This window comes from Rhinoderma darwinii, chromosome 4 (assembly GCF_050947455.1).
Source record: "Rhinoderma darwinii isolate aRhiDar2 chromosome 4, aRhiDar2.hap1, whole genome shotgun sequence".
Classification (NCBI taxonomy): domain Eukaryota; kingdom Metazoa; phylum Chordata; class Amphibia; order Anura; family Rhinodermatidae; genus Rhinoderma; species Rhinoderma darwinii.
Window position 1 is genome coordinate 154,357,689 of NC_134690.1, and position 21,974 is coordinate 154,379,662.

Here is a 21,974-nt window from a genome sequence, read left to right on the forward strand (position 1 = left end):
CTTTGCTTTCATTGCCTGAATCTGCATTCATGTCATTCAATAAGATGTACAACTCTCATTGCAGAGAATTTTTAAATCGCAGTAATCTTTAACCCCTTCCCGCTATTGGGCGTGACTGTACGTCCTGATTTTATAGTGCATTCCAGCAATAGGGCGTACAGTCACGTAATGTAGATGAAACTGGAGCTGTGCGCGCTTCATCTTCAGCGGGTGTCAGCTGTAATATACAGCTGACCTCTCGCTGCAACGGCGGCGATGGCAGTTACCGCCTATCGCCGCCGTTTAACCCCTTCAATGCGGCGGTCAATGGCGTCTGCCGCATTGAAGTGGTTGACAGGGGGGGGGGCGCCCTCTGTACCCCCTCCGTCCCCGCCGTAAGAGATAGCGTGTGCCATGGTTGCTATGGCAACCAGGAAGCCTAGCAACGGCTTCCTGGTTGGCCATGTACGGAAGCCTATTAGGTCCTGCCCAAGGCATTGAGATGGAATCACTTTTGGGGGGTTTCCACTGCAGGTACCTTAGGGGCTTTGAAAAAGTGCAGAAAAACCAATCCAGCAAAATTTGCTCTCCAATAGCCAAATGGCGCTCCTTCCCTTCTGAGCCTTGATGTGTATTCATACAGTGGTTTATTACCACATATGGGGTATTTCCGTACTCTGGAGAAGTTGCTTTGTAAAAGTTTTCGGTGCTTCCTCTCCTTTATTTGATGAGAAAATGAAACATTTTGAGCTAAACTACGTCTTGGTAAAGTGTAATTTTTCATTTTCACTGCCCAGTTCTAATAAAATCTATGGAACACCTGTGTGGTCAAAATGCTTACTACACCCCTAGATGAATTCCTTGTGGGGTGTAGTTTCCAAAATTAGGTATTTTTTGAGGAGTTTCCTTTGTTTTGGCATCACAAGACCTCTTCTAACCTGACATGGTGCCTAAAATATAGTCTAATAAAAAAGAGGCCTCAAAATCCTCTAGGTGCTCCTTTGCTTCTGAGGCCTGTGTTTCAGTCCATTTGGACACTAGGACAACGTCTGGGATATTTCTAAAAACTGCAGAATAAACATTGAGTTGTGTTTCTCTGGTAAAACCTTCTGTGTTACAGAAAAACTGGATTAAAATTGAATTTCTGAAAAAAAAATAAAAATCAAATTTGTACATTTCACCTCCACATTGCTGCAATTCCTGTGAAACGCCTAAAGGGTGAAGAAACTTTCTAAATGCTGTTTTGTATACTATGAGGGGTGCAGTTTTTAAAATGGGGAGATTTATGGGGGTTTCGAAAAATATAGGTCCCTCATAGCTACTTCTGAACTGGACCCTATAAAAATAGGCTTTTGAAATTTTCTTGGAAATGTGAGAAATTGCTGCTAAACTTATAAGCCTTGTAACATCCTAGAAAAAATGATGTTCAAAAAAATGATGCCTACATAAAGTAGACATATCAGAAATGTGAACTAGTGACTATTTTGTGTGGTATTACTAACCTGACTTACAAACAGATACATTCACATTTAGAAAAATGCACATTTTTGCAATTTTTCTGAAAATGTTGGTGTTTTTCACAAATAATCAATGAATTTATCGACAAAATTTTACCTCTGACATAAAGTACAATTTATTACGGGAAAACAATCTCAGAATCGCTTGGACAGGTGAAAGCATTCCAAAGTTATTACCACATAAAGTGACACATGTCAGATTTTAAAAATGGGGCTCTGTCATTTAGCCCAAAAATGGCTGCGAAGGGAAGGGGTTAAACTTGTGATTTTTTTGCTTTTGTTTCTGTCCTAAAGATTATCCAATGCATACTAATGTAAAATACTTTATTCTGTGGTCTTTCTTCCTTTAGATCTGTTTGTAATCTCTGTATTGGCCCTTTATGCCTTAATATTATTCTTCATGCTGTATCCAATACAATCTATTGACAAGTTCTTTGAGGTAAGATATATATTCTTAATGTTTGTTTTGTTGTTCACTTTCCTCATATGCTGATTGCCATGTTAATGGACGGTAATACATGCAGTTAATAAATGTTCTATTTTATTCCCGTTTTTTCCTTGTAGTTGGTCTGTGTTCCGTTTAACTGGCGCCTTGTAATGCTATTCATTATTATTGGAAATGCCCTGACTTCAGTTTTTGTTGAGGTAAGTCCTAGGAGTACTTTAGGCAACATGATCTATTGTACTTAATATACATATTGAAGGATTTTATTTTTTGCCAAAAAAAAAAAAGAAGGTTTAGTTGCTTTTTCTCCGTTAATGGGCATTTACATTTGTTTATTTTTAGTGGCTAAAAAAAATACCTGTGTTGACCTAGTGCTGCTCATACAAATGCATTTCTCGACGCAAAGAGAACGCTGATAGACTTGACGAGCCCTGCACCTCTGTCAACCACACAAGATCAGGACAGGCTTTAGCCCCTCCATTCACTGACAAGATCTTGAAAAGTGGTGAGGATTTTGAGCACAAAGTGGGAGATTCATGAAAACTAACAAACTGTCTTTGTTGCCCATCGCAACCAATCACCGCACCGCTTTCATTTTGTGAGCCCACTATAAGAAATTAAAGGTTAGCTGTGATTGGTTGCTATGGGCGACAGACCGTTTTTCTGTTCGTTTTCATGAATTTTTCCCAATGTGTATTAGAAGGTTGCATAATGGTTGCGCTTTATGTACATACAACTTGAAAATTATTTTTGACGAGAACTACCAAAAGCCTGAATCCAGATCAATGTCAACATTTTAACTGGCTTGTATAGTGGCAGTTCTGTTTCTATCTTTGTGTACATTGATGTGGATTGGGGTTAGGATTCCGAATAGTGTCCTTATGAAAAGACAGAATAAGATAAAGGTACAAGTGTTGTCATGAAGACACAGGAGTAGTGGAGCTGCAGACTTCAGCCCTGAAACTTCAAGCACTAATAATGCAATGAAAAAGTAAGCTATGAAATTATATTTTTTCTTATTTTTCATGTACTAATGCACCTTTTAAAGCAAAGTCTGTTTTTCTCTATGGTTTTTGGTTTTCGTTTGTTTTTAAAGAGACATAAATGTATTCCATAAGTGTCCCATTGTTAAAATTCGCCGTATACAGTGAGATTCATTTTGCAGGGTGACCCAATATTCATACCAGCATTCGATCAATTGAAACAAGAAAACCATTAGAAATTAATACAGAATGTATATTGGAAAATTGTATAACTTTTTTTTTTTTGTATAAACTCTTTTTATTAAAGCAGTTGCATAGAAATACATTAGTCAGTTACAACAACTATAACAGGCAGCATTTATGCCTGGCACATCAATATGTTATGCTTGAGAACAATATCTTCTCTTCATGACATCTAAATTTTTTATGCCATAGCAATCCAATGTTTGATGTATATAATCAGTCTGTCTTGTATGCTCAACTGCGAAATGACAGACATCCAGACAAACAAATAAACAAGTAAACATATCACCGTGACCGTGACTCATGTAATATTCTTCCTGTACTGTAAGTACTATCAAGTACTAAACACTCTGTGCTGTCCCTCTTGATCAAAAAATTTTTTCTGGACTCCCCTCTCTATCAACGAGTCCCACTCATATTTCCCCTATCCTTGGTTACCTAAAGCCTTGTCCCTTTTTGCTAGCCAAGGCTGCCAGATTTTGAGAAATGATGTCCTGTTTTTATTTTCCCACCCTGCTAGTTCCTCCAACCGACATATTTGGTGTATTTTGTTCACTAGTTGGTCCAGTGATGGGGGTATTGAGCTCCTCCACAAGGTAGGGATCAATATTTTAGCCGCTGATATTATGTATGTGGGAAGGTTTTTGGAGGATGGGGAATGTTAAATACTTTTGTGTCAAAAAAGACAAAAGTATAATAGGTATGATACCTTTATTGGCTAACCATAAAAGTTCTATATGCAAGCTTTCAGAGCACAGAGGCCCCTTCTTCAGGCAGTTTACAAATGAATGACTTGGGGAGAACTCTTTTGTTGGTAACCACAGTAAGATCAATTCTTTTGTGAGTGACACTGGATTTGAACAAATTCTTGCAATCAGTTTTTCTACTTCTTTCCAGAAGGGTTGGATCTCCCTGCATGACCACCATATGTGGGAAATGCTACCCACTTCCCTCTCACACCTCCAGCATTGATCTGAAGTAGATGCCCGAATCCTGTATAAGTAATCCGGCGTTCTATACCATCGCGTTAGTAGCTTGTAAGAATTTTCTTGCATTCTAACACATCTAGAAAAACCATGTGAATGGCGCAAAATGTAAGATCTATCCTCTGCATTGAACAAACAACCCAGTTCCCTTTCCCATGCTGGTATGAAACCTGGCGTGTCCTTGCTCATGTTTGTTATCAACTGTTTATATATCTTAGATAGACACTTTTTAGGGGTCGTATCCCATAAAGTGTAGTTTTCCAACCATGTGGGGTCTGATTTGCTTGCAGCTACAGAAGCGAGAAACCTCTTACATGTGTGTGTGAAGTCTATCACTTGTAAGCTTGAAGGGCTACGGATTTTCAGTTCCTCATGTAGGGTATGAAGTGTAGGTGGTCCCATTGAGTCAAAAACTCTTTCTATTTTTAAGGACCTCAAATGAGACCAAGAATCAGGAACCTTAGAGCAAGTGGGGTTCAACAAACATGGAAGCACAGAGAGTGGCGCTAACATTGAGAACTTACTGTCACGTAGATGTAGTGCCGGGGAAGTGTGGCATACCTTAAGCATCCCCCATGTCATATCACTCACCACCGATGCTCTGGCAGGGAGCGTGTTTCCGACCCAAAGAGCAGAAGCCTGATTGTGCAACAATAACCCCTTCTCTATATCTACATGTGGCAATCCCCCTTCAGCCTTTGCCAGTTGTGTCCATCTCCCCAATTGTATTGCATTGTAATACGAAATTAGGTCTGGCAGTGCCAATCCTCCTTCAGTTTTTTTCCTTATCAATTGCTGATATGCGATTCTAGGCCTTTTATTATTCCACATAAACTCTGTGAATAAGCGTCTAAATTTTAGGAAGTAATACTTCGGAATGTCAATTGGCAAAGTCTGAAACAGGTATAAAACTTGTGGTAGAATGAATGTAGTAAGGAGATTTTTGCGTCCTATCCACGACATATATGGGATACGTAGTTTGTTCAAGTAATTTTTAATTTTGTAGTACAATGGGTCGTAATTCCTGGCAAAAAGTAAGTTAGGGCTAGCCGTGAGTTTCAGTCCTAAATATTGCAGTTCGGATTTTTGCCATTTAAAAGGTGAACATGAGCTAATTGTCAGTAAAATATTGTTAGGTAAGGTTATGTTTAATGCTTCTGACTTCTCATAATTGATCTTGAAATTTGAAATCCAACCGAATTCTTCAAAAATTTGTATGAGGTTTGGAAGGGCCACTACAGGGTTTGTTATGAGGACCAATAAATCATCTGCATATGCAGCTGTTTTGTGCTCGAATTGTCCTACCTTCAGGCCTTTAATAGAGGGAGTCTGTCTAATTTTAAGTAAGAGTGTTTCCATTACCAAAACGAATAACGTGGGGGACAGAGGGCAGCCTTGCCTTGTTCCATTTTGAATAGGGAAAGGATCTGAAAAGGTGCCATTCACCTGTATTCTTGCTGTAGGATTTTGATATAAGGAGAAAATCATGTCTATAAGTGTTTGGGGGAAGCCAAATTTAGAAAGAGCAGCTTTCAGGAATATCCAATCTATGCGATCGAAGGCCTTCTCCGCGTCTGTCCCTAGTAAGATCAAGGGAATTTTGTGTTGTCTAGCGTGATATATTGCATGAACCGTTCTCATGGTATTAAATTTCCCTTCCCTCCCTGGTACAAATCCCACCTGTTCCGCTCCAACCAATTTAGAAAGGTAACTATTAATGCGTGTTGACAAAATTTTTGCCCACCATTTCAGGTCCGAATTTAATAGAGAAATAGGCCTGTAGCTGCTGCACCTTTCCAGATCCTTCCCCTCTTTTGGTAGAATAGTAATGTTGGCCTCTAAAGCTTGTTTAGGGAAGCTAGCTCCATTCAACAGGGCATTACATAGTGACAAGAAGTACGGCATTAATGTATTTTTAAATTTTTTATAATAAATTATGGGCAAACCATCTGGCCCAGGGCTCTTCCCATTTGGTATGGACATCAGAATCTTTTCAATTTCAGACAAAGTGAAAGGAACCACCAGCGAGGCTCGTTCTTCTTCTGACAAGGAGGGCGCTTCAATAGATGTTAAGAATTTTTGTATGGCGTCCGCCTGTGGGGTCCTACTAGCCTGTATAGGATCTTTTTTAATATTATATAATTCCAAATAATAATTCCTAAATTCCCTGGCAATTAGATCTGTTGTGGTGAGTTTATGCCCTTCCTTGTTTTTGATGGATGAAATGAACGTTTTCCCTCTTTGCTTTTTAATGAGGTTTGACATTATTTTGTTCCCCTTGTCCCCGTGTGCATAGGTTTTATACTTTAATAGTTGAAGGGTTTTCGCCGATTTTACATTAAGGATATTCTTTAATTCCTGCCTAAGGTGTCGTAATTCAGCTTGCACTGACTCCAACTGTGCACATTTATGTATATTTTCCAGTGAGGAGATTTTACCCAGTACCTGGTTAATAGTTTTCATCCGTTCTTTCTTAACTCTAGACCCCAAAGCAATGAGTTCCCCTCTTATAACAGCTTTATGTGTCTCCCATAGTATAGGCTGAGATATAAGAGGATCATCGTTAACCGCAAAAAATTCCTTCAACCGGAGTTCTAAGGCGTCAAAATCTTTTATATTTTCTAGTAAAGTGTCATTTAGCCTCCAATTCCACCCTCTCATAGGGAGGTCTGTTAACTTAATTTTGATAAAGATCGGTGCATGGTCTGAAATGGTAATGTTACCGATTCCGGAAGATGTGACCGCCGGCAAGAAACGTTCTAAAATTAGCAAATGATCTAAGCGTTGGTATGACTTATGTGGGGCTGAATAAAAGGAATAATCCCGGTCGGACGGATGATGTACCCTCCACACATCGATCAATTTTAACCTGGTTAACAGCATTTTTAATCTTCTGCGGGCCTTATGGGTAATATGTGATGCTTTAGATGTGGAATCTAAGTTCGGATCTAAGACCATGTTAAAGTCCCCTCCTACTATCACCATTCCTTCAAAGAAGGGCTGAAGTGAATGTAATACCTTCGTCAACCACTGCGCCTGTCTCACATTTGGTCCATAAAGATTAACTAGTGTAATTTTCGTGTTCAAAATGGTTCCTTTGAGAAATATATAACGACCCTTAGGATCACTTTGTGTGGCTTCATGAACAAAGGGTATTGTGTCTCGTATCGCTATTGAGACCCCCCTCGCAGCACTATCATAAGAACAGTGAAACCATTTGTCATAAGGCTTAGTAGGAAGTGAAGGGAGCTTATTTGATTTAAAGTGTGTTTCTTGTAAGAAAATGAGATCAGCACTTTCTCTTCTCAACATGTTAAAAATCTGACTTCGTTTCTGTGGGACGTTCATGCCTTTAACATTAAATGATAAAGTTTTAAGCGAAGCCATAATGAAGTGGTACAGTGAGACAGACGCAGTGATGTCTGAGCACGGTCACGGTGTAAACATAAAAACGTAAACTATATACATATATTCCTGTGGGACTTTCCACCCGGTATCGAAGAGATCCCAGAGGAAGGGCAGAAAAAATCCCCGCACATCCTCTAGTATCCACAATTGCCATCAATATCTCCAACCCGGAGAAAGCACCTGAATACGGGTGGGGATGAAGGGGAGGAGGAGGGGGAGATTGGAACGCCAGAAAAACAAGGTTCCACCTCCAGAAACTGTATTATCCACTTTAAGCTTGTCGACAATACTAAAGTAAGAATGGGCTGTCCTCTCCGGCCGTCTCACTATATTAGTGTAAACCAGTATATCCATATTGCATCTCATTTTATCACAGTGTAATCACTCCTAACAGCTTAACAATGTTTAACACCGTCTAAACGTGAGCAAATATACTATAGCAATATCTAATACCACTGTATCTACCCTTACACAGCAGATAATAATATCCATATTATATGAGGACATTTGAAATAGACCATATACATATGTAATATAAGGCACATAGGGATCTGCTGCTATAAACAAAAGCATTTCAGTAATCACTCACGCACTCCCTAGAATTCACCACTTATGTAGTAATGGCAGATATTTTCATCGTCCATGGTGAGCCTTTCAATCAGCCAAAGCTGGCGTTGGGTGTTTCCGATATCGCGGAGACTTCATCCTTGACGCCTCTTGCCATCCTGTTGGCGACGGTAAGTATGGGAGTTCTGGTATATCCGAAGTTGCTTGTACAGGCAGCCATGATGGGATGTCAAGTGGTGAAATGCTCAACTTCTCCCAGAGTTTAGGGAGGTCATCTGGGGAACGGATGATGCATTGTCGCCCTTCTATCATGGTTGCTAAACCGAACGGGAATAACCACCTCACCGGCAATTTCTTGACACGAAGCATGTCTGTCACTGGCTTTAAAATCCTCCTTTTAGCCAAGGTACTGGGTGCTATATCTTGAAAAAAGAGTACTTGTGACCCTTCATACAAATACTCCTGTCGTTCCCTCGCCGCTTTCAGCAGGCTTGATGTGTCTAGGAAACTCAGCAGGCCGCAAATCACATCCCTCGGCGGTTCGTTCGGTGCAGGCTTTGGTCTTAGCGCTCTGTGTACTCTTTCCACCACCATCTTTTCGGCTCTCTCTTGACCCACAAGGTCAGCAAAGATCTGTGTGATTACTTGGGGCAATGTGTCTCCTGTTACTGTTTCAGGGAGGCCCCGCATTCTGATATTCCGGCGGCGGCTTCGGTTTTCCTGGTCCTCAATCATCAAATGAGCGTTATTTATGTGAGTCTGATGTGAGGCAAGCATATTGGAAACGACGGCACTGTGGCTTAAAATAGAGGTTTGCGTTTCTTCTAGGTATTCCACCCTTTGCCCAATCTGTTTAATATCCCCTTTTATATCCGCCAACTCTTTCATTACAGGGGTGATTGCTTGTGTCAGTACCTTTTTAAAGTAGGAGCGTGAAAGCGTGTCTCTGTCCCTCACCGGCTCTGAGCAGGCTGCAGAGCTATCTTCCTCTGAGTCATCATCTCCAGCCTCGTCTGCATGCTGTGTCGGCGCCATTTTTTCCCGGGCCGCAGGAGAGGAAAGTTTTTTCTTCAGGTATTTGTCCATTTCGGACTGATTTTTTCCCTGCTTTGCAGGACCGGGTGAGTCTCTGCTCTTGTCCCTTGATGTTCTCACCATTTTGGTTGGATATATCGTCTATAAAGCTGTAGTTTCTGAAGGTGAAGTGAGGAGCTCAGGAATTAAGCTGCCATCACGATGCGTCGTAACTCCGCCCCTGTATAACTTTTTTAATGCTCAAAAAAAATAACGTTAATTTACTAAAAATGTACAACCCCTTTTATATGTGATCTGCCATGACCATTCCGCTTCTGGGTTTTTCTGGTTCACTTTTGTCAGATAAACATTGATGCGGATAGCTATTTAGTGCTACACGATGTCCTTAACCCCTTAATGACCGGGCCTGAAAAGACCTTAATGACCAGCTCAATTTTTCTGTTTTTGCTTCTCTGCCCTTCAGCAGCCATATCTTTGTTATTTTTTCACTGACGTGGCTGTATGAGGCCTTGTTTTATGCGAGAGAAATAGTATTTATTTTTTTACCCACAGTTTGGGGGTAAAAAATTTTTTTTTACGCCGTGAATATAGGAAAAAGCGATTTTCGGAATAGTTTTTTTTGTTTTTTATCCCGTTCACGGTTCACGCTAAATAACCCATTAGATTAATTCTTCAGGTTATTACGGTCGTGTAGATACCTAATACGTGTAGATTTTTTGTTTTTATTTAGTGTAGGGGCAATAAAATGTATTTTGTGCAAAAAAAACTCTTTTTGGGACTTTTTTTTATTATTTGTTTTGTTACTTTATTTTTTTTTTTTTAATCCCATCAAGGGATAACTTTATTTGTAACTTTTTTTTTTTACTTGTATTACCATACTCCTGTACGCTAATACATTACACTGTGTCACTATGACACAGGCTGCTGATCGGGCAGCACATAGTGTGCCCGAACAGCAGGCACACGGAACAGACAGCCCTGGGGTCCTTTGTAGGTCCCCAGGGCTGACTGCAGAGGGATTCCCCTGTGTTTGATCGCATCAACGGAATCCCGGTGATGCAATCAAAGAGGGGAATTCCCTTTGATCATGCCGCGGTCACGGACCGAGGTAATCAAAGGTTTAAACAGCTGGGGTCCGAATGTTTGCCGACCCCAACTGTGTTCAGGAGGCTGCTCTGAGATCAGGAGCTGTTAGCTCATCAGCCTCATCTACAGCGACGCCAAAAGACGTCTCTGTAGACTAAGCACCTGCACCGCCTGATGTCAAAAGACAGTGGGCGGTCGGGAAGGAGTTAAGATGGCTCTTAAGACCAGAATACTTTAGAACATGAAGAGTTCTCACAAAGATATTGTAATAGAGAAGCTAGTATAGAAAAGCAGTGAAGCAACACTCCTTCCAGGTGAAGATCAGTGTTTATTCATCCAAGGTTTAAAGTCGCATTTTCAAGCCATTTTTCTCACTTGGAAGGAGTTCTGCTTCACTGCTTTTCTTTACTTGATGTCTGGGTGGGGTAAGGTCGAACCCCCAGAAGATTAGCACCCGCATCACTCTACTGTGCTGCTCCACTTTCTACACATTTTTGTAATAGAACAGCTGATATCACAGCAATAATACATTAAAGAAACCTTTTCATGTAAAATAACATTTTACCTATTTGGTAGTTCTCCTCTAAAATGATTACTGATTATCAACAAAGGGATGAAAAAAATATCATTAGGGGACACAGCACCTTGCGGTATAGGCCCCTGCCACTAGGAGGCGACACTAGGTAGGAAAGAGTCTTGGCTTCACCCAGGCAGGTAATACGCTTTCCACAGACACTGGTTAATTCAGGTTTAAGCCTAGTGTAGTAGGAGGTACACATGACCTGATACTGAGGTCTGCTATATCCTTCTTTTTTTTTCCTTGGTTGCAGGTGGGTTGTCAGCCTGGAGACTTAGAGGACTAGATTGTTTTTATTGTGAGGGAGACTTTTTTTTCCACTTGCCTATACTCCTGAGGCACGTTTTCATGTTCCTTGGTGTTGGGTGTTCTAGATTCTACGAAGCAGCCTATGCAGATGGGCATGGATACATACTATGCCTGTGGTAGTTGTAATATCAGGTTTATTATGCGGCCAGTCTATCCGATTCTGCCCTCAGTGCTTGCAATTCAGGGTCCCCCAGAGATGTGTGTCCCCCCCCCCCCCCCCTTCCGTCAGGATGTGACTCTTTTGAATGGGCATTGTTTTTAGCTCAGTCCCTAGGGGACACTTCCAGATTATCCCAGTCCATGCTTTAGTATTTGGAGTGTTATTCATCCCAAATTGCATCAGATCTTAGGGGCCCTCTTTCCCCTCTCTGGCAATGCTCAGTCTAAGGGTATGTTCACACGACAGCGTCCGTAACGGCCGAAATTACGGGGCTGTTTTCAGGAGAAAACAGCCCCGTCATTTCAGCCGTAACGGCATGTGCAGGCGCTTGAACGCCGCGTCCATTACAGACGTAATTGGCGCTGCTTTTCATTGGAGTCAATGAATAACGGCTCCAATTACGCCCCAAGAAGTGACAAGTCACTTCTTTGACGCGGGCATCTATTTACGCGCCGTCTTTTGACAGTGACGCGTAAATATACGCCTCGTGTGAACAGACAAACGTCAGCCCAGTGCTTTCAATGGGCAGATGTTTGTCAACGCATACAAGCCGTAATTTCGGGGGTTAATACGCCCGATTTACGTCCGTAATTAGTGTGTGTGAACATACCCTTACTCTCACAGGTTGATACCACAGGAGGCTAAGACGGGCCAGAGACCAGTCCCATTCCTTGTCCGGCTCTATCCAGGGATATCCCCTTAGAGTTTTTAATGGTAATCAAATAGCAATTGACAACTTCCATTCAGGTGTAAATATGTCCTGTCAGACACGCCTTTCATGTAAAGGATCACCATCAGAAAGGGGCACACTTACAGCGCTAGAAGCTTTGTTTCCCGAACTCTGGCAACTTTGAGGAGATTCTATCCAAGAAGTGGTAACAGCCTGACAGATACGGTTTCCTTTTTCGCAGGACTTGATCTCAAAATTGTTCTCATTCTCCTTCTGCGGATCTTCCTATCTCAAGGCTATAAAGGACCACTACCATCCCACTTTGAGATGCGGTTTCACTCTGCTTGGGAATCTAACTTTTTGTCAAGAGGGTCACAAAGTCCTTATGGCCGCAGTATACGCTTTGTGCCCAGATTTTGCATCTGCCTTAGTAAGTAAGGCCTAGTCGGTGTAGGGGAAGCAGCTTCACTGCTGTATCCTGGCTGTAGCGTCGCGTCTGGATTTAGCCAAGCTTTCTTCTCAGATAGATGATCCATGCTTCAAATTCGTTGCGATTTGGCGCTCTATTTGGCTAAAATCTTGGGCGACCAATCTGATATCCAAGAGGGCCCTGGGTGGTCTTCCTTTTGTTGGTAGCAGGGTTTTTGGTAAACATATGAATAAGGTTATTTCTAAAGCAACTGATGGATGAGCTTTTTTTTTTTTTTCTGTTCCCCAGAATAGCCTTCGCTGTAAACAGACTTTCCCCAGCTTTTTCGCTTCTTTCCCAGCATTTCTTCCTGGACATCTTCTTTTTTTTTTTTTTTCCCAGATCGGACGACGAGCCATCCAGAAATTCATGCTTTGAAGCCTAGACCTGCTTCACATTTGCAACCCAGGGTCCAGAAGCTGCCCGCTTCCAAAACCTCTTCAACATGAATCTGTTTTCCAACTCGTGTTGTAGGACAGATTGGGGAAGAGGCAACTTCTTTCCTTTTTAGAAGACATGTCTCGTTCATGTGGGCAACACCTGGGTTCGGGAGTTTGTGTCGACCGGATACAAGATGAAGTTCTTAAAGTTTTTTTTGCCCAGACGTGGGGCTAACCAGACGTGATTCTTTTTGCGTCCCATCTCAACCACAAGCCAATCGCAGTTGACCTGCTGGTTGCTCCGTGGAAAGAGTTCTCTCCTTTATTTCTTCCCTCCACTTCCCCTCTTCCCAGGGTACTAAAGATGGAAAGAGTTCAAGCAATTCCGGTGGCATCGGACTGGCCCTACTGGGCCTGCTACGCAGTCCTAATCAACCTTGTCACATGTGCGCCTTGGCGTCTTATGATTCTACCCGACCTTTTTTCCCCAAGGTACTCTACTCCACCCCACTTTACCTCGGATGTGTAACGGCGTGGCTATTGAAGCTGAGGTTCTGAGTCTGCCCAGGGTCTCCCTGAGCCTGTTATCAAGGCGATATTGAAGGTCAGAAAAACTAACCCGGCCAAAGTGTACCTTCATAAGTGGAAGGCTTTTTTCCGCTAGTGTGAACAGAGTAATTTCCATCCTATGAAATGTTCCACACCTAAAATTCCGTCGTCCTTGCAATCAGGCTTAGAACAGGGACTTGGCTTATCTTCCCTGAGGGGGGTCAGGTTTCTTCTCTGAAAAAGAATGGACAGAGTACTGTGGCTCTTCGTTCTCAGGTGAAGAGAAGACCTTTTTGCAAGGGGTGGCCCATGGGTCATGCAATCCTTCCTTTATATATCCCATTGAGCCTTCGGCTTTTCATGGGGCTCAAATTAAACCTTTGAGATACGTTTTACTGCATCTCCTTTGCTGGAAGGTAGCTTTTTTTGGTGGCTGTTACCTCTATCAGGCAAGTTTCCGAACTTGCTGCCTTGTCCTGCAAGTGCCCCTTTTTTGGTCATTCATACGGATAAGGTGGTTTTCTGTCCTTCCTACAGAAGGTAGTCTCTGCCTTTTTCTTTTTGCACTCCCCATCTCATCCGAGAAAGCGGCTTTGCTTAGTCTTGATTTTGGTATTCGCCGTCTTGAGTCTATCTGACTGACAGTCATTTTGGTGCTCCGATTCTCTTTGCCAGTCTGGATACAGGCAGCTGTGTGTTAGGCAGGTTGCATGGCGGTACTTTTTCAACTTTGTTCTTCCCACCCTATGAGACGGCTTTAGGACGTCCGATGGTGCTGCCCACCCCCAATAATAACGAGAATACAAGACTTATGTACTCGCAGTAAATCTATTTCTTGTATTAATTGATTGGGGGGGGGGGGGGGCACAGGTCCCTTCCCTCTTATAATGGTTTATTTCAGGCCCGGAATCAGTTGTTGTTTTGTGTTTTTTTTACTGATTGAGTTTTCTCCCAGGAACATAGATATTTTTGTTGTTTTTTCCTCCTACTGTTTCTATACAAACTAAATTAGCCAATGTCTGTGAGAAACATATGGCCTGGCTGGGCAGAGTTGAGACTTTTATTCCTAGTGTCGCCTTCTAGTGGCTGGGGCATATTCTCCATGGTGCTGTGTCTGCCAATGAATTCAAGGAGAAATTGATTTTATGGTGAGTACAAAATTCTTGTTGTCAAGACTGTTACACACATTTACAGATAAAGTTAAACGTGCTTATACAGCACCAAACTATATATTGCTGCATTTACTGCTGCAAGGCATGCTGCATATTGCAAAGCAAGTTTGGTTGTGTTTTTGCTCAGTGACACCCATTGCCTTCATTTACTGCCGCACAGTCGTGTATTGTCATGAGTGTTCTTTTTGCATCCATGTATCCTTAATAAGCATGTGAAATCTTCAGTTTGCAAATGTCTGCTTTCAAATGGACAGACAAAAAGTACCTCGGTGTGCTAGAGCTGCTCCATTTGTGCTGTGCGAATTACTTGTGTTATGGCTTATTTTGCCCCTTATAGAAACTCTACGGTGTATTCTGTCCAGTAGAATTTGCTGGGTATTACTGTAGACTCTATACTATATAAATTCTATACAGTAATATACTCTTAAGATGGACATAGAGAGAGAGAACTGTATTCTTTACATTTAAAGCCTTTTTATCCTAACAATAAGGCTGGGTTCACACAACCTATTTTCAGACGTAAACGAGGCGTATTATGCCTCGTTTTACGTCTGAAAATAGGGCTACAATACGTCGGCAAACATCTGCCCATTCATTTGAATGGGTTTGCCGACGTACTGTGCAGACAACCTGTAATTTACGCGTCGTCGTTTGACAGCTGTCAAACGACGACGTGTAAATGGACTGCCTCGGCAAAGAAGTGCAGGGCACTTCTTTGCCACGTAATTTGAGCTGTTCTTCATTGAACTCAATGAAGCACAGCTCAAGATTTACGAGCGTCTCAGACGCCTCGTAAATTACGAGGAGGAGCATTTACGTGTGAAACGAGGCAGCTGTTAACAGTCTGTCTTTTCACACGTAAATGCCTCTCATCGTGTGAACATACCCTGATTGTGCACATCTTGTAAAATGTCTGTGTTTGCTCCTTTCCCATAGTGTTCTAATCCAATCATAATGCACATGTTAGCGGGTAAAATCTTTACACATATAGCCAAATAACATGTATGACACAAATGTACTAAAGGGTGCTTTCCACATTGTTTGCTGATATTTTGAGATTTTTTTTTCCCTTACGGTGTCTGTTTCTCTACATTGCTGCACTTTTTTTACTCTGAAATCTGTAAGGCTTTGTTCACACTTGCGTTGTGGGTTCCGTTAATAACAGAAGTCCCAACGCTCTTCTGTAGCTGTCGTACGATTGATACCATCAGCACCCTAAGGACCCCATTGACTTACAATGGGGTCAGGCAGGGTGTGTCCATTTTGGCGGGAAAAATGTCCCTGAATGTGGTACTATTTTTTTTTTTCCCATCAAATTTGACAAATGTTGCAGAATTTAAGGTTACATACTGAAGATCTATTCATTGTGGCAACACAAATGCCTGTCTCACACAGGTCAGTCACCATTTACACCCCCACCACCACCACGTTTTTATATCAAAGAAAAGAGAAAAATAAATTTGTAGATCACTATCGGACAGGATACAAGGTGGTATATCGTCTTGTATCCTGTCCGATGGAGCTCTCCAAGCTTGTTTTTTCATTTTGATATATTAAAACAACAAAGGATTGGAAGTCAGAGGGGTATTAAGGCAGGTAATGCTGAAAGCAGCCGAAGCACTCCCTAAAAATCAAAAGAAAAGGAGTAGAGGTAAAGGGAACCCACATGTTTATAATTTTTTTTATGGGATCCTTATGCCTGTTGCACACGACAGAGTGCCACTCGGGCCATATTTGACGGCATCCGAGTGGGACCCGATAATTTTCACGGACCCATTCATTTTAGCGGGTGAAAATGGACCCGACTTTCCGATTCGTGGAGAGACTTGGCCTATCTTTCCACGGATCACTGACTGGACCCGGCCGGCACACACCGTCGTGTGCATGAAGCATTACTCTGTTTTGCTTCAATGACGAAAAAAAAAATCTTGAATGTATAGGCCCACATAAATTTTTGGGGTGTAAACTGAGCCCTAAAAAGTCATAAATGATGGCACGTGCCATTTTTGCGCAAACATTTGCACGTTTTCTTAGCATTGTCCAGTTTTGAAGTTTCTCAATAAAAGTGGGCATTGGTTGGTGCTAGTAGATGTGACCTACAACTATTAGAAAGGATTTTATTAATTTGAAAGCCAGAAAATGGCACAAATTTTTGCACTGTCATTTTCTGACTTGGGACGCTCCAAAACGCGCCTTTAATAAATGATGCACAGTTCATTCCAATGATCTTCCCCCTTTTTTTTTGTGTTGAATGCCATTTGAAATATAATAATTGTGGGCCATAGGATTTTGCGTGTTCTAAAGTGCCAATATGTATGTTAAAGGGGTTTTCCTTGTAAAAAAAAAAAAAAAAGTTTTTTGTTGCTTTAAATGACAAGGACTACTTACTTATAGATAGACGCTGTGTAGGTCAAATGTGGCGTTCCGCTTTTTTCAGTGGCAGTTGTGACCACAGTACTCCAGTTTTCAGTTTCATGCCAATGAAGTGGGAGGGTCACTGGGAGAGTTTTATGTTTGTTTTTTTCTTCTCCTAAACCCCTCTTTTACCTCAAAATTATTGACTGCACAGCACATTTATGGGGGGAACACAATTCGGATAACGTGCATGGAGGGGGATGTATTTCGGTCACATGCTGTTGTCATGCGCCAAACACTGGGAACTTGTTTAGCACCGTGATAAGTGATCGTAACCACTGACTACCAATGAAATGTGGCGATGACGTAGTCACATCACCAGTGCTGAAAACGTGTCATTTAAAGCAACAACAAAAAATTTACCCAGAAAACCCCCTGTAATGTTTTCAGGCATTTGTGTGTTTCTCTGTAAAAGATGGGTGTTATCCCTAATCAAAACTTTAGTGTGTTATTTATACGAATAATTCCAAGTAATTCATTTATTATTTTATTTAAATCAAGTCTATTTTAAGTTAAACTATTTAGATATTTAAAAACGGAATGAACTAACAAGATATTATTGAACAAGCTTTTGCCAAGTTCATTGGGATGTTAATATATTGCTTAAGCGTGCTAAATTTTGTTAACATTTAAGTACACCTTGTCAACCATATTATTTTTATTGTTCCAATACCTTTCAAATGAAAAATTAAGAAACTTTGCAAAAAAGTTTTAAGTTACCTAACATTGCAGACCTACCGTATGCTTGTACATAGTAACCGACTACAAAAAACCCTGTGTAGTCAGATCCTGCAGTCATACTTTCTAACCTATGTCCTCTAAATTAGGTTAGCAATGTTGGGGGCTGATGGAAGAGAGTAGGACTGCAGGATTGGACTACACAGGGTTTGTTGCCATAAAGACACGTAGCGGTAGAATATTTTTTAATCAAGACTAAGTATGCACGGTTGCTTAATTTGTCATTTTAGGTGCATTGGAGTAATAAAAAAAAAATGTGGTTGCGGAGGTGAATATAGGCTTTAACTTCTGGATTCATTAGTGTTATTCGTATTCCCAACCACTTGGCAAAGGCTTCAATATTTCACTAATCTGCCATGATGAAATACACTGAAACCCTTAAAGGGGTTTTCCCACGAAGGACATTTATAACCTATCCACAGGATATGTCATAAATGTCAAATAGATGCGGGTCCCACCTCTGGGACCCGCACCTTTCTACCGCATTGTGTTCAGGCTGATTTCCAACCATGAAAGAGAAACCCGCGTAACTCGCTGAGCTACGCTGTTTCCGCAAGTCCCGTAGAACTGAATGTTCGTTACGGAAACCGCTGCTTCCGTAACTGCCATTCGCTACTATGAGCGTTACGGAAACAGCGTAGCTTAGCGAGTTACGCAGTTTCCGTAATGCCCGACCATTTAACCAGGAAGTGTCCAGGAGACAGCGTGGGCACGAAAAGCTAGAACGGGGTTTAGAGGTGGGACCCGCATGGATCTTCCATTTATGACATACATATCCTGTGGATATGTCCTAAGTATCCCTCGTGGGAAAACCCCTTTTAAGATCACAAGTATGTCAATCATACAAGTATTGTGTGTTCCTGTTAATTGAGCACTGTGATTGTATCCTAATGAGTTATTGACCTGTTTGAAATATTTCATATAATTTGCATGTTTCTAATGAACTGGTGCTTTTAATTCTTCCCACCCACCCACAATTTCTCGCAGACTATCGTCCTTGATATCATACTTTGGAAACTTGTGTTCAACCGAGACAAGCAGAGAGATTCCCACATGGTCACCCACCCCCCACAGGTTGGAACTTCACTGTTCATATGTTTTGGGCAGCTTGACCTCTGCAGTCCCCTTATCTTTTGCGTTTGCAGCTAAGCCGTGTCATGTGCCTTGTCATCTATGTGCCTCTTCATCTGTGTGACGCCTGCGGTTTAGCCAGGTTGCTGAATGTGTTTTACGTGTATGGCGTGTGGCTTCATGAAAGGATTGCATTGGTGGAAGGGTAGCTTTTGCTTCTAATGTAGGCGCTTGCAATAAATTCCTTCTTCAGGACTTGACTATCTATTGCACAGCATTAAACCAAACACCATCCTATATAATTGTATATTCGTGGTTCTGGTATTAAATAATGCAAAGGCTCAATGTTGATATTTTTCACAAGTCCAGAGCAGATTTCTTGTGGCATTGGGTGTCTGTTAATATTCTTTGTGGTGTGCAGTTATTGCAGGTTTAGAAAGTAACGTTCATTTCAATGCGAGTTTGCTAAACTTTTTCTATTTTTTATAGGAGGCAAATGATGTCTGGGGAACACGATTATTGTCCTTTTTGTGTTTTTGTAAAAAGAAGATTCCTAAAGCCAAATACATGCACTTAGCGCAGGAACTGATGGTCGATCCAGACTGGCCACCTAAGCCACGAACAACCACAGAAGCTAAACCACCTACTCTAGAGAACGGCAGCTATCAAATAGTCACAATTACGTAGCAGCTGCTCTATTTGGCTTATTATTACCATCCCTTTTTAAATGGTTAATTCCTATGCGCAGCGTGGGTTATCTGCAATGCATTGTGGAGCAGTTCACTGCAGAGCCCTTTTACTAGATCTTTCATAATGCCTTCATTGATGCGCAAGTCTGTACGTAATGTCTAAATGGATCACTTTTTGCAAATACTTCAGAAATGAAAATGTAATATCTCGGCAGCACTCAGTGTTTTGATGGTGAGGGGAGCCTAATTAACATTTTGGGACCATTGTTTGTATTTAGTAGATACTGTAATAGTGAGATTTTTTTTTTTTTTTCCCTCTAGTTTCCCATAACCACTAGTGACATGGTACCCAAAATAGGGGATGACGCAACATTAGGATTGGTCGTCCTTTCTGGCCTCATGCACACGACCGTAATAGTTTCTACTGTCCGCAAATGTGGATTAGACTGCTATGTATACATATCCGTAGCCGTCTGTAATTGCAGAAGCGCCCATAAACTTCTATGGGCGAGTCTGTGACGCAATTGCGGACAAGAATAGGACACGTTCTTAATTTTGCGGATCATTTCTACAGCCTGGACACGCATCCGTAAATGTACGGGAAGTTGTCCGTGGCCAAAAGAAATGAATGGCTCCGCAATTTCATTCGTAGTTACGATTCCATAATTACGTATGAAAATTACGGTTTCTGTGTATGGGGCCTTAGTATTGCCAAATGTATTTGGTTATACCATTATAATTTAGCATCACCCTGTCCGTGTAAGCATTGGAGTCACTTGCATAGCTCTAGTGTTACGCATAAAAAGTAATAGCCCCTTGACTCATAATAATAAATTCAGTCTGTGATCATGGCCAGTTCTGTTTTATCTGTACAACCCTGCTGAGCTGTTAGAGACCCCATTGCTAGTGGTGACTTTTTTTTTTTTTTTTTTTTAATTATATATCTATATAATTTTATTTTTTTTAAGTTGATTAAAATTTCAGTTTTTTTGTGTGTTTTTATAGGTTAAATCTCAAATCTGCCAGTCTTCTTTGACTACATTATTTTAAAACTTGTGTTCCGTACCAAAGAATAATTGAAATTTTTACCCCTAGTTTGTACTTCACATTAATTCATATCAAAGTTGATTTTAAAAATGTTTTAAATGTCACGGTCAGCATAACATTGTCATCAGTGACTTCTTTCTATAGTGATCAGATCCTCTTTACTGTTACATGCAGTGACGCTGGGTATGTTTTCCGAGGATACTGTTTCATTTAGTTCGCTCTCTAAAGTTCCTAACAATCTGGGGTACTATATATTCCAATGCGAGTTTTTCTCATGATTTTCATATGAATTCTTGTATTTATTGCTCCCCAAAACCATGAAGTGTTTGCACTGGAAGTCATTTCTGAAGTCTTTGAATTCTATTTGAAAGCGAGTAGTTGTTTTGTAAATGTACATGAAAAAAAAAACTAAAATGAAATGTCAATTTTTATTTTTTTTGTTCAGCTAGATCTATGCATTTCAGACCTTAGAGCTGTGAATTTTGCTGTGTTCATACTGTCCATGAAAAAGGATCTGTATTTCTGTGCTCCTCCTCCAGGCACTAAGGAGTTAAAGCTAGACATAAACCAGATAGCATTTTCACTTATACATGAATTCATTTAGAACATCTCTTGGTCAAAAATGTCTTTAAAACATGTTCCTGGGCGATGTAAGAAGCAGTATACGACACGAGTGAGAAAACAGTATTATTTTACCTATATGTATATTCCTTTTATATACCATTACAAGCTGCCTGCAGTGCAGATCTAGCCGGACTGAATCAATATCTGCAGACTACATCACAACACCTCAGCTGAAGAGGTTTTCATGCCACTAATATTTATAGCATTCCAATAGGATTTGCCATAAGTGTTTGATTTGTGGGGGGGGTTGAATATTGGAACCCACACAGACATGGAAACAGCTGGGAGAACGTTCTCTGACGCATATGTATTTTGATGTTTGCGATGGCAAACGTGCTCCATCAGCTCTTCTTGGAGAGGCAGGGTTATCTGAAGACTGGATCATGTCAATTTAATCTGTGGGTTCTGTGCGGAGAGACTGCGTGTTTGACCCATATACTTCAATGGGGAACATAAATGCATTTGTTTTGTTGCGGTTTTTTACATCTACACAGCGGAAACGCAGTAAAAAAACACTGGAAATCCCCAGGTGCACATATACCTTGCTATAATCCAATGTTTAACATTAAAACCGCAGCGTTTCCACAGTAATATGCACAGCGTATCCGGTTTGTGTGTGTGTGTGTGTGTGTGTGTGGGAACATACCCTTAGGCTTCATGCACACGACCGTGCTCGTAATTACGAGCACGGGCGGGCACGGCCGGCCGCGGGCAGCCGGCCGCTTTTGCGAGCCGTGCTGTCATTATAAAGTATAGCAGCACGGCCCGAAAAATAGAACATGTTCTATTTTTTTAACGGCACGGGCACCTACTCGTGAGAAAACGAGAAGGTACCCGTGGCTAACAAAAGTCTAT

At 41.2% G+C, this 21,974-nt stretch overlaps 1 protein-coding gene across 3 annotated transcripts in view; it reads left to right on the forward strand.

The window, feature by feature from the left end:
* The window catches only part of ATP13A3 (ATPase 13A3), a 123,714-nt gene extending 101,976 nt beyond the window's left edge, over positions 1-21,738 (forward strand). For all 3 annotated transcript variants that reach the window (XM_075861751.1, XM_075861752.1, XM_075861753.1), the window contains 4 exons: positions 1,847-1,935; positions 2,061-2,141; positions 18,676-18,762; positions 19,249-21,738. In XM_075861751.1, coding sequence (XP_075717866.1) covers positions 1,847-1,935; positions 2,061-2,141; positions 18,676-18,762; positions 19,249-19,446 — 455 coding nt within the window. In that variant the 3' untranslated portion in view covers positions 19,447-21,738. The remainder of the gene's footprint in view (positions 1-1,846; positions 1,936-2,060; positions 2,142-18,675; positions 18,763-19,248) is intronic.
* The last annotated feature ends 236 nt before the right edge of the window (positions 21,739-21,974 follow it).